Here is a 12,464-nt window from a genome sequence, read left to right as displayed (position 1 = left end):
TATGTCAATAAGGTGCAATCCAGAGATTGCTGACAGGCTCATGGCAGTGCTTGAAGCGCCACGGGAGCCCGGCGTCCCCGGTTTTACAGGCCAATCCTTCCACCTTAGCGCCGGGCGCAGCGTTTATTGCCGCGAACCAGCCCGGGGAGGTCCAGAGGGCTTCTCCGAGGGGCCAGCGCTGCAGCCCGGCCGGTTACCTGGCGGCAGCCTCCGCTCTGCCGGCGCGGCTAACCCGCCCGGGCTGGCGCAAGGGAAGCGTGCTCCCGCCTGCGGGGCCGCCCCGCGCACGGAGGGCCACGGAGAGGCGCCGCGCGGAGGGGCCGCCCGCGGCCGGGCGGGCGCGGGGCCCGCGGCCGCCCCTCCTCCGGCGCGGCGCGGCGCGGCGCGGCTCCCGCAGCCGGCGGGCGGGGGCTGCTGCCGGCTCCGCCCCGCCGGCCGCCCGGCTCCCCGCCGCCGCGCCTGCTGCATGCTCGCTGCCGCCTGAGCCGGAGCCGGAGGTGGAAGATGGCGGAGCCGGGGCCGGACTGCAGCGCCCTGCTCGACGAGGATCTCTCCTCCTTCGTCTTCAACTACCTCGCTGACAGCCAGGTAGGGCGGCGGGGCCGGCCGCGCCGCGCAGCCCCCGCCGGCGCCGCGCCGCCCACGAGGGCAGCCCGCAGCCCCTGCCCGCCGGCGGCGCCGGCGCCCTCCCGGCCGGGGGGCGGCCCGCTCGCTGCGCGGGCGCGCGGGGGGCGCGGGGGCAGCGCGCGGGGGGCAGCGCAGGCGCCGGGCTCGCCGGCGGCCGCCGCTGCAGTGGGCGCTCCGCGCTCCGCGGCGGGCGGCAGCCGCGGCCCCGGCAGCAGCCGCGGCCCCGGCGCCGCTTTCAGCACCACTCGCACGTGGACTCCCGGGCACCGGCACTGCGGGGCCGCGGCGGCGCTGGGGCCGCGGGCGGGCGGGCTGCTGCCCTGCCGCCGCGCCGGGCTGGCGGCAGGCGCTCCGCTCCGCTCCGCTCCCCTCCGCGGCGCGGCGCGGGGGCTGGCGGCGGGCGGCGCTGCCGGCGCGGCGGCGCCGGGCGCGGGGCAGCGGCAGCGGCGGCCCCTACGCGCGGCGCTCCGCAGGGAGCCGCGGGGGGCTGCGCGGTGGGGGCAGATAGGAGCCGGCTGTGGGATGAGTCATGCCGAGCGTCAGTTACACGCATACGGGCTGGGATCTGGGGGATGGCGGGAGGGAGGGATGGGGGAGGGAGGGACAGGGGTCTTCGTGCTGCAAATAAGCAACTCCAAAATCTGGATCGGCTCCCTTTTGGACGGAGCTGGATATTAAAATCAGATTAAGGCTCCTTGGCAGCTCCTGCACAATCACGAGAGCGAGTCGTGCTGGCTATAGGGCTTGCATGCTTTTCCATTTTGGGGGGTGGAAGAGAGAGACTATACAATGAGCTGGGCAGTAGCAAGAGCCGTGACTGATCTGGAGCACAACCACGCATTTCGCAGTCGGATTGATGAGCCTGGTGCAAGTGGGAAGAGTTTTCTGTAGTTACATATCATCCCTCCAGCCCTTCACTTTCATAACCGCAGATTACAAAAGAGCTTCAATTTTGAAGCTAACATGTTCATCCCAGCCCTTGCTCTCTCACCGATTTAGCTTTGGGATTGCAAACACCGGGAGTGTGTGAGTGTGTGTGTGTGTGTGTGTGGAGGGGGAAAGTAGGGGGGATTAATCCTGCTGTTTGGGTCCCAAACAAGTAAGACCTCAAGACTCGGTAAATCAGATTTGCCCCTGGTGCATGTGCCAGACAGAACCAGGCAGATCTTGCCACCAGCTAGATTGATGTAGTACCAGTGCCTCTCCTTGCACACACCGGCTCTAGAGCCCTCTAGCCTGGCATAGCACACGGTCAGTTTGCTGGGGGCAGAGTAGGGGGAGGTGGCAACTTTAGTTGTTAACTAAGAGCTGTTGACAGGTTGATTCCAGAAGAAGGGTCAGGAGAGGTGAGAAGTGGGCCGAGAAGATTTTGTAAGCGGTTCGTGTTTTCTGATGTGGAAGGATTTATTATTACTGGAGAGAAATTACTGGTTAGAGAATAGCAGGCTGATTCTGTGGGATGTCATCCCTACAAAGTATTGCAGAAAGGCTGCAGTTCCCACCAGCTTCTTTACTCTCTAGGCAGGTGAAAGTTCCTGGCTCTGCGTCCTGGTGATAACATGCATGGTCCCTGAGTGTTTGATATGAAGTGAAAAGCTTGTATGATTGCAGCACACATCTGAAGAGTTGTTTCACTTGAATTCTTTGTGTTGGCATTTGACATTTCAATCTTATTCTGAAAGGGGACTGTTAACGGAAAAGCAGAAAATCCTCAGAACTGTCAGCCTTCTCAGGTGCAAATCCACCATGTTGTGAGCACCCCCTGCAAAATTTGGGACTATGAAATGGCCTGTGGTGAAATAAGACCATTTTTATGGCATCTCTTGAAATAAGGTTTGCTATGTTTGTCCCCTCTCTTTCTCTCCCTCTCCCATATATGTACTACATTAGAGGGAATGCCGTATGCACATGCATAGAGTTAGTGCTAGTCTGACGTCTGCTGGGTGTATAATGTTAAGAGCAGCAAATACATGTTTGCAGACTGCTCTAGGTTTCCTTAGAAGTCCTATGCAGCCTGTGTTTGTTTTATGGCATGGAGGTTGCTCTGGATAATTGCATTTCCTCTGTCCCCCACGTGCACAGAAGAGTTAAGGGCTGGTAAAGAAAAAAAAAAAAAAAAAAAAAAAGAAGAAGAAGAAGAAAAGAAAAAAAAGGGGAGGGGGGAAGAAAGATCCTCCAGCTATGATTTGCATGCATTTGCTTAAGAAATGATTGAAGTTGTAAGTGTGTTGTGCTTGTACCTTAACCTCTGATAAAACTGCAGTGAAGGCTCCAGCCCTGGCTGCTGTCACATGCTTTCTTTTTAACTATAAACGGGAGGCGGGTCCCAAGCTTGCCTCTGACGTTTCTCCCCATTACTACTGTACTAGCCTCTGCTTACAACTGGGTTACTGACTTCTCAATGAAGCCTGAAAGCTGCTTCCGCAAAGTCCCAAGTGTTCCAGCACAGGATCAGATTATCCTAAGAGGCTACAATGTCAGGAGGCCATGAGATCATGAATATTACCATTTCCTTTGTGGAAATCTTGAAGAACTCCGGCTCTTCCCCACTATCTTTCCTCCTCTCTCCGCATGCTTCTCCCTTATCTTTCCTTTTGCAGCAGGCTTACAGAAAGGCACAGTTAGATGCATGTGGGTGCCAGCTGATCCCGTCCTCCCCAGTGGAGGAATCCTCAAGAAGGCTCCTGGAGATGCGTGGTGAAGGTTTAACATGAACATTTGCACTGGTCTCTTAATTATATGGGATTGTGCTGAGGATGCCTGCTAACCTCTATTTACATATTGAGGACAGTCATGATTCACGTGGTAACTGCATTGCTACAGAAAAAATTCAGGATTTTTCACTTGATATGCACCTTTCTCCTGCCCCCTCCTTTTTCTTTTTATAAAAAAATGTGGGTTTATTTTACAGTGACTCAAAATGTGTGATTCCTGGGCTCACTTAATCCATTTTGTGCAACTCTCTGCAACTCAAAGCTGCTCGTAGCTGGTTTGTGCCAGCCATTCGGGCTCTACTGAGAGCACTGCGGAGGGCCTAGGGAGTCCCCTTGGCATCCCTGGAAGCGTGAGGAGCAGTTTGACTCTTCTGGTTTCGATTTGTTGAAATACTCCAAACAAAGTGCTTGGGGGGGGGGAGGGAAGAAATGAGGCTGCTTCTTGGAGAGATGCTTAAAGATCACAGGAACTGAAATAAGATATTCTCTCTTTAACTTCTCAGCCTCCCTCTAACAGCTTAATCCACTGATGAGTGGAGAGGGCTCGCCGAAGCCCTTAGTTGAGGAGCAGTATGTCAGGTGAATTGTTATTGTCAATAATGAACTGGGGACGCATCCATAATTTCTGATAGTCCCCACTGAGTGGACCAATATTCCGCTTTGTTATGAGCGGCTCTTCTCTCAAAGAAGATTTTTGTACTGGGGCCTGGACTTCCAAGACAGCCCGAGGGCCTGCGCAAAGCGTCTCTTTTGCGAGCTTAGCTGCATTGCTGCAATTTGGGTCGGAGGCTCGCTGCACCGCCGAGGTTGCAGAGCTTCCTCGCCTGCTCCGGGGAAGCGAGGCGCATGTGTAGTGGGTGCAGGCCACGCGGGAAGGCGATTCAGTCGTTACTGCTGAGCCTGGCGGTTAGCAGCCGCCACGCCGGTGCCTCGCGACGCGGCGGGTGGATGCTCTGCGGCGGCTGCTTGGGATCCCGGCGGCTGCTTGTGCCGCGGCGGTGGATGTGAGCGATTGAGAGCGCAGCGTGCTGCTGGGTTTGCCCGCTGCCGTTGGGAGATAGCAGCCGCTAGGAGCGGAGGGAGGGAGCAGCTGCGGGCTGGGGGGAGGAGGACAAGCCCGAAATCTGGCCCCGTAGAGAGCCTCTGCGCGGAGCTGCCTGCTTCCAGGTCCTGCGCTTTCCAACACGTCTCCTCGTGCTCCCCGTCGCGGCAGGCCCCGGTGGCTCTGCTGCGGCGAGGCTTTTCTCAGCTGTGCTTCCACATCCCTTCCCTGCTTCGTGCCGTAATGGAAAGGCGTCCCTCCAACAGGTGAATAATTAAGGTCTTAACCTCCCGCCTCTAGCAAAGGAAGCTTTGTGAAGGAGACTGATTTATCTCCCACATTAACCTTTCCAATGTCAAAAGCCTCTTTGTAGTTAGAAACTCAGCTTGCTCTGGCACTTAAAGTGCTGTCAGTTGTCCGATGAAAAATGCCCCGGGACCTGAGGAAGCCCGTCCTTTCCCCCAGCCCTGTCCTGCCTTGGAGCAGAGGGTGCCTGTGCCCCCGTGGGCCGCTGGGGCTGCCTGCGAGCCGGGTCAGGGCTGGCGAGCGGACGCCGCGCGCTCCCTCCGCTCGGCTCCTGGATATCGGCGTGCCGGGCCGCCAGTTGTTCTGCTGCCGGCTAGCGCCGAGGCACGGGAGCCCGCACGGCTCCCAAACGCTGCGCTTCTCCCACGGCCGCGGCAGAGCTCGCGCCGGGGGCGCGCGGGAGCAGGGACGGCGGCTGGGTCCCTGCAGAGGGCTGTCCCCAGCCCTACGGCTCTGCTGGGGCCGCGACACGTGCGGTCCCTGGTTGCCGCTGGGACGGCCGTGGCCAGGCGAGAGGAGCCCGCCCATCCGTGGGGCTGGGGGACACGGAGGTGCCGCGAGGACCCCAGTGGGTAAATGCATTTATCGGAGGAATCCACTTCAGGCCTCCGTCCACGTGGCTTAGACCTGCTCCATGGCAACACTGTGCAGGCTTATATTTCTCGTGATTGTTGGGTGGAATGAGGTGATTTAGCAGAGGGGGAATTTCCTAAGCCCTGGAGCTGGTGCTCAAGCAGGCGGGCTGGCAGCGGCAGGTCCCCGGCCGGCAGCACCTCGTCCTCGCCACAGCCCTCGGTGGAAGCGTGGCAAGCGGTTGGTCTCGGCTGCCTGTGCAGGCAGAGGGGACGGTGAGCCCCACACTAGCACCCCAGGTGGCCAGCACCTCTCCTTTGAAACTAGGTCTAGAAAGATGGTTCCCATCACCTGCAAACTGGCAAACTCCCACCTTGTGAGTGTCTGGAAGAATACGCTTTAAACTGCCTCTGCTCGTAGTAATGAGCCAAAGACTAAAGGTTAAAGTTAATGGCGCAGATGGTCAGGTGAGGTAAACTGACCTACTTTCAGGGACAGCAGTGCCACCGTGCCATGGGCACCAGGTAATAGTCTGCCCAATTAGCTTATCACAAGGCTGTTCTGCTTTTCAGCACTTTTTCTGAGCTCTGGCCATGAGATCACACAAATTATTATTTATTTATTGTTTTTATAATGGGAAGTTCCAAGAAATGCCAAGGACTTTGCACAGATCTGGCTCTGCTCGTAGTCTTATCAGCCCCGTCCCTACTCCTGCTCCATTTCCGTTCACCTCTGCAGGCAGAAGGCTACTGGGTTTGAGCTGCTGCTGCTATCAATACTCTTACATTAAACTGGTTCACTTTAGAATTAAGATAAGGAAAAAATAAAAGCTAGAGATCTCCCTGTTTAGCCTTGGCTCTGTAGGAGATGGAAAAATCCTTGGCGGGGGGTCTTCCCCCTGCAGTGTCCTGAGTGTCTGCTGGCGTGCAAGCGGAGGGGCACCGAGACGCCTCAGCCCTTGGGGTATGTCGGATGGCCCCGCTGGTAGCCAGACTAACCTTTGATCACTGCTGGCTTCTAGGCAGCCCTGTGAGGCTTGGGGAAAACGTTTTGCTTATCTTGCTTCCCCTGTGTTGGCGGGTGCTGGACGCTGGGCTGTGCCCGGAGGAGAGGCGTGCTCTGCAGGGGAAGATGCTCCCTGGCGCCGAGTGCCGGAGGGCAGGACAATAAAGATCCTGCTGAAGTTTCACAGGTGCTTTTTATATCCACCCGTGTGTACCCACACTTCCTTCCCGGCACCCTTCCCACCCATGTGGTTGCGTCTGGCATGCATTTCCCTTTGCGCAGCAGGGAGCCAGAAGGCCTCTTGCCGTTGGTGAGGAAGAATCTTGTGTGATGGTGGCTTCTCCTCGTAACGTAAGTGGGAGAGACCCTGGTGTGCTGCGAGGGCTGATGTGACACTTCTCGCTTCCCCTGGGATGGAGCAGTACGTACTTTATATATGCATGTTTTCCCGCTGAAGTGGCTTAGGATAAAACCAGAGCCTCTGGCCCTTGCGGTGAATACGGCTGCAGGGTAGCATATCTCTGCTAGGATGCATTTTCTGAATTCTTCCCCTGCGTCGCTTCTATTCTGTGAATTCGCTGCCTGCAGCGACACTGAGCGTGCTGGACAGAAAAGCTCCTCCAGCTGAGAAGGCTTTGCTGGTCAGACACCTCAGTTCCTGTTTCAGTTTGCAGAAAGTTCATCATTTCTGCTGCTTCTGCTTCCCCAGCCATTGCCTGGAGAGGCTGAAGAGCCCCGTTTGGCCTGGACAGGGGCGGTGGGAGAGGGCTGGGGAGCGGGTGTCATCCATTCTCCACACCGAAACTGCTTTCCCTGCCTCGTCCCCGAGGAACCCTCATTTCCGAATTTTCATGCACATCAAGAGCAAGGAAATCCTGTGGCGGGGGGAGATGCAGGGGAGAGGGCAGCGCATCCTGGCGCGCGCAGCCGGCGCTGAGCTCCGGCTGCATGCTGCGGTCGGAGCGGTTGCGGGGGGAAGCCGGCTGCGCGTTTCGGACGGAAGGAAGCCCATCTGCCTCGAATCACATTTCTTTTTCTCCCTCCTGCCCGGAGGAGGAGGTTCGCTGCCTGCAAGTGGCACTTGGTTGCCCTCTCGGGAGGGGAGTTGTGTCGGGAATGAGCCAAGTCCGGCGGCTGGAGCCGGGCTGGAGGGGAGCTCCTGCTCGGAGGAGGCAGCATGGCCCTGGCCCCAGCCGTCGTTTTGCTGGGCCCTTTCTCGCTTTATTTTTAATCAAAGTGCCTAGGTAGGAGTGAGTTACGTTACTCTTCTAGAGCAAACCGCAGATGGAAGGGCAGAGCGTGTCAGGAAACGTCGCAGCGGGACGCCGCCGCGGGCCTCGCGCGCACCGAGACGGGGAGCGGGGCTGGGCTTGGCCCCGGCCAGCGGGCTGGTTTGGCGCACGCAGCAGCTGGGATCGGGCTGGAGCGGTGGTTGTAGGCGCGCTGGGACAACAGCGACGAGCCGAGGGGTGGAAGCGCGGCGCTCGCGGAGGGGGCCCCGCTCCGCCAGGCGGCCCCTCCCGGCGCGCGGTGCACGGCGCGCGGCGCGCGGCGCGCGGCGGCGGGGGGCTCGCTCGGCCGCGCCGCCCGCGTGGGGGGGGCACGCTCCCCGCCGCTGCCTCGCCGCGGCCCTCTGGCTTCGAGCCCGCGGTGCCGGCAGCGGCGGGCCCCGCCGCGCGCGCCCGGCCGGGAGGGAGGCGCTGCCCCTCAGCCCGCGCGGGGGGCGTTCAGCCGTTCCGGGTGCTTGAAGTCTCCGCACTCGCAGCTCTGCTCTGCTTGATCTCATTCAGCGCTGGCTCAGGGGCAAACCAGGACAGCGGAGAGCGCGGCGGGGGGGCTGAGCAGTGATTTGTACCAGACCAGCTGACGTGCCCTTTCCTGCCACACAGAGGTTGCTCACCTGGCACCGGCGTGGCTGGCCTGAACTTTGTTCCAGCTCGAGTCTCTCTCTCCTGATTTCTTGGGACTCGCAAAGCCTCAGTGCAAATGTTTGCAACTTTCATGGTCCTTTGATTTAAGCTAATTAAACTTTGCATTACTATCGGCTCCCTTTAAACCACATCTACTTAGCTGCTTTCGTTTTCTTTAGGCCTGCAGCCCTGCCTGTGAGGTGCCTATGGTTCGGAGAGGCACGTTCCAGCCTTAATGGCAAGAGGATTTTTAAACCTGCCTTTGAAAAATGCAAACCACAGAGCTCTGCTTAGCTGGAGCTGGAGATTTAAACCAAGTAGCATCATATCTCCTTGCGAGCCTGCTTATACACAGATAGCCACGACCTAACGGTGCTAATAAGGAAAAGAAGAAATTGCAAATGTATTTCTTTAAAAGGAAGTTTCTGTGTACATGGGGGTCCCATCAGGAGACTGGCACATGTGTTTTTATTTGCCGTCACCCATCTCCCAGGTAGCAGAGCTCAGACCTATGAAAACTGTGTGGTTTTCTTAGTCTGAAACTTCGGATGATTGTAAAGCTTTTAAAGCTGTTTTTTTCTTGTGGTCATGTCCTTTTAGGAAGGATTATGTATGTCTATTTATATATGTTTTGAAAATGAAAGCACTTGGTACATGTCTGCAGAAACTCCAGCTATGAGTGTTACCAAACAGCTCTAGCGAAGAAGTTACTTTTCTAATGACTAACAGCCAGCCTGCTCCACCAGCCCCTGGTGGCCCCGGTCCTGGTGGGCACCCTGTGCCCTGGGTGCCCTGGAGCAGGGACAGCCTCTGCCCTGCAGTCGCCCTGTGGATGCAGGAGGAGAAGCGGTGGGTGTACGGGGCATGCTCACATGCATGCGTCTTCTCCTTGCTCCGACCAGAGGTTTCAATCAACTAGATGCAAGAGGAAGGAAGTTAGTAGCAGAGCTGGGAGGGATGTTGAGGGGAACTGCTCAGGCAGTGCAGACATGGAGGGCTCAAGCTGCTCAGTTCATTCATTGCTTGATCTTCAGCAGTCCTCTGGGTGCCTCTTTACATCCGTGTTTTCCTCCTCTTCTTGCTTTCTGGCCTGTCTGTGGTTATATATTCTCCATTTGTGTGACTCCTCTTTGCCCAGCTGGCGTCAGTGTGGTGGGGACCTGGCTGCGGCTCCCAAGCTGCTTGTCTCCGCAGGGCAGCACTCCCGTTCATGTGGTGCCTGTGCACGCGTGAGCTGAGGTCTGAGGTGTGGTGCTGCTCGGGGATGGGGAGATTTGCCCTGCCCAAGAGTAGTCCAGAGCAGTGCCCAAGGGGATGACGAGTTCCCTCTGCCGGTTCCCTCTTGGTTTACGCTCACTTGGCCATTTGGTGACCTGGGCACAGAGGAGCCTCTCAGGAGGCCACCAGCAAAGGTTGGCTTGCCAAGGTGCTCTCACTGCAGCTCAGACCCATTGCCACAAGCTAAATGGGGCCAACTGGCCTAAAGGACGTAGAAACTCATCTGACTTGAGGGGCAGCATATCGAACAGAGTTCAAAACAAACGAAACGCAGATCGTCAGGGGACCGTCCCCATCTCTGCTGCTCTCTTATGACAGTCCAAGGACCTGAAAACACAGCTTTTAAGTGTCTCTCTGTATTTATGTAACCCAAACTTACTCTTTTTGGAAAGAGCCACTCTGTCTCATTTAGATACCTAAATATAGCAGCCACTCTTGAGAGAGGATTAGCATGGGAGTGCTCTGGAGGATATGGGACCTTTGTGGAGGGTTGTTAGGGGAGTTTAAACCTCTTTCAATCAAGCCCTTTGGAGTTATTCCCTTGCCATTACCAGTGCTTGCTTGCAGCTATCCTGGGGCAGCTGCTGCCTGCAGTGAACAGGGTGTGCAGGGAACAGGGAGTGTGCTGAAAGGTGAACTGCAGGTATTTCTTTTTATGTGTGACTTTTGAGGCAAGAGCCCATCTATGCCCAAGCATGCTTTTTGTAAATATGCCGTCTCCCCTTGGAGGAAGGAGTCGTATTCCAAACCACACCAAGCAGAGCTTAGCTACAGAACAAAATCTCCTGGTCCAGGAGGGCTCTGGTGGGGCTGTGACGCCTTGTGCAAATGAATTCAGGCTGCTGGAACAGAGCGGCTGAGTGTGACATGGGGTTGGGCAGGAGAGAAGGAAAGGCAAGGAAAAGCAAAGGTCTTTCTTTTCTTGAGCGGATAGGGCACTGAACACGCATCAAAGACCACTGAGCTCATTTAATGAAAAATGAGTGATTTACCCTTTAAAAATACCAAAATGAAAGGCACCTTACATGTGCAGTTTCCCTCTGCCATGGATGCCCTCTAGTGCCTTGGACCACAGGCTCAGACCTCACCTGTCCTTGAACCCTAGCTTCACCACCAGAAAGTGGTGCTTGAAATGCAGAGCTCTCCCACCTGCCATCGCGAGGCTACATGCACCACCCCTCTTGTAGCTGAGCCAGTTTCCTGCCCCACCAGTCCTGCTCCTGTTGCAGCTCTGCTTGCCCGAGAGCAACCTCTATGCTTGGCAAAGATGTACGTGGATTATCCGGGCACTTAGCACAACTCATGGACCAGCTGCTTCTTCTTGATGCATGCAGGATCTGTTATTGTCTTCTGTGTGAGCACAAGCGGGGACTTGGAGATGGATTTGGCCCGAGCTGTCTGATCATCTCACTAACTTGCCTTGTGAGGCACAGCGGGAATCTCTCATATTACCTGGGGATCCAGCAAGACTTGTAGATTGCACCAATATTTATGGAAATGTAGTTTCTCAGAGATGCACAGGGCAGCCCTTGCTTTTGCCTCTTGACCTCTCAGCTCTGACCTGTGATGTGGGTGCCAGAGTCACTCGATCGGCTCCTTCAGAGGAAGAGGAGAGCTGCTGTTTGTGCGTGCTGGTCTCCCAGGAACTTGGGACATGAGGCACGTGGTGTGCCACTTGAGTCTCTGCAGCCGGCTATTTATAAGCGTATAGAGAGGGGCACCCTTGCGTGCCCCCCTCCCCTCTGCCACGCTTTGTAGCGCTGACACCAAAACCTTGGCCTCCCGGCCCGGCGCTGTCGCTCAGCTGAGCTGCTGGAAGTGCTAACTGATCTGTCTTGTGATCCTGCCTCTGATGGAGGCAGGTGTGGGATGGGGCTGCCTTACATTTTCCACAGGAAAGTGGAGGGTCCCTCAGCTGCTTGGCTGTTTCCCTTTTTGCACCATGGCTCGTTGTGGGAGAAGACCTGCCTAGAAACCCTTCCTGCTGCCCTGTCGGGCTAGGGGCTGTGCTAGGGCAGAAGCCAAGAAGTCTCACACCTCCAGGGCCCAGGCCAGCATAGCCCAAATGCCCACCAGCCTTCCCTGCAATCCCACTGGCTTATGAGCCATCTGGCCAAACAGTGGGACCCTCTGGGACACGTCAGCAAGCATGCGCACATTAGCTTTGTGCAGTGCCCTTGTATAACCTTGCAACACCCCTGCCGTGGTACCCCCTCAGCTTTCCTTGCATGGACATGGACGTGGGCAGGTTTGGCCATGCCCTGTGGTACCTCATGGCATGGTAGGCTGAAGTGGCCTGGATTTGAGGAACACTCTACATTTTGGGTAACACTCTCCTCTAGTCTGTGTTACTAACCCCATGGAGATTTGGCCCTAGCAACACAGGGAAAAGAAGGTAGAAGCTGCACATCTCAAATGGGAGGTAGGAGCATGGTAGGGATCCAGCCCAGGGGTTTGTGACTTCCCCTCGGACCCCCATGCTGCACAGGCAGATGGCTGAAACCATCACGCCCTGCTCTAAGGAATACAAATGTGCAGCAGATACGGTTACCTGTCCCTGAGAGCAGTGTTAGCTTTCATCTAGATCGATATCTTGGCCCATCCATGTCCAAGGAAGCACTCAGGTGGCAACCTAAGCTGGGGCAGGAACAGGCACCTGCCAAGGCTCTGCTGCCGCACCGGAGCCCACCTGTCCGTCTGTCTGTCTGCCTTAGCGCGCAGACAGAGCCAGCCCTGGCTGCAGCGCCTGTGCTGGGCTGTCGGACTCCGTCATGCGTAAAATGTAATAAATAGGGCCATAAGCCTTTTTACGAAGTCTATTTCCACTCTTGGATCCGGGATTTAATGCATGGCTGCTTAGAGAGGCTGAGGATTTCAGAGGTCAGCAGGGCTAATTGCACTGCTGTAATAAAAGGGCGCACTGCAGGATCCTGCACGCGGGGCAGGAGGTGGTGGCGGGTCCTGGCGGTGCCGCGGGCCCCGGTGGCACCGCTGCGTCGGCCCGCGAGT

At 56.9% G+C, this 12,464-nt stretch overlaps 1 protein-coding gene across 3 annotated transcripts in view; it reads left to right on the top strand.

Moving 5' to 3' along the window:
• The first annotated feature begins 504 nt into the window (after positions 1 to 504).
• PPARGC1B (PPARG coactivator 1 beta) overlaps positions 505 to 12,464 on the top strand; it is a 62,894-nt gene continuing 50,934 nt past the window's right edge. For all 3 annotated transcript variants that reach the window (XR_009959905.1, XM_062587528.1, XM_062587529.1), the window contains exon 1: positions 505 to 588. Coding sequence is in view for 2 of the 3 variants with exons in the window: in XM_062587528.1 (XP_062443512.1) it covers positions 505 to 588 (84 nt within the window). In the remaining variant the exon portion in view is untranslated. The remainder of the gene's footprint in view (positions 589 to 12,464) is intronic.

This window comes from Rhea pennata, chromosome 14, assembly GCF_028389875.1.
Source record: "Rhea pennata isolate bPtePen1 chromosome 14, bPtePen1.pri, whole genome shotgun sequence".
Classification (NCBI taxonomy): Eukaryota; Metazoa; Chordata; class Aves; order Rheiformes; family Rheidae; genus Rhea; species Rhea pennata.
The sequence above is the reverse complement of the archived record's forward strand: the minus strand, read 5'-3'. Positions and strand labels throughout refer to the sequence as shown.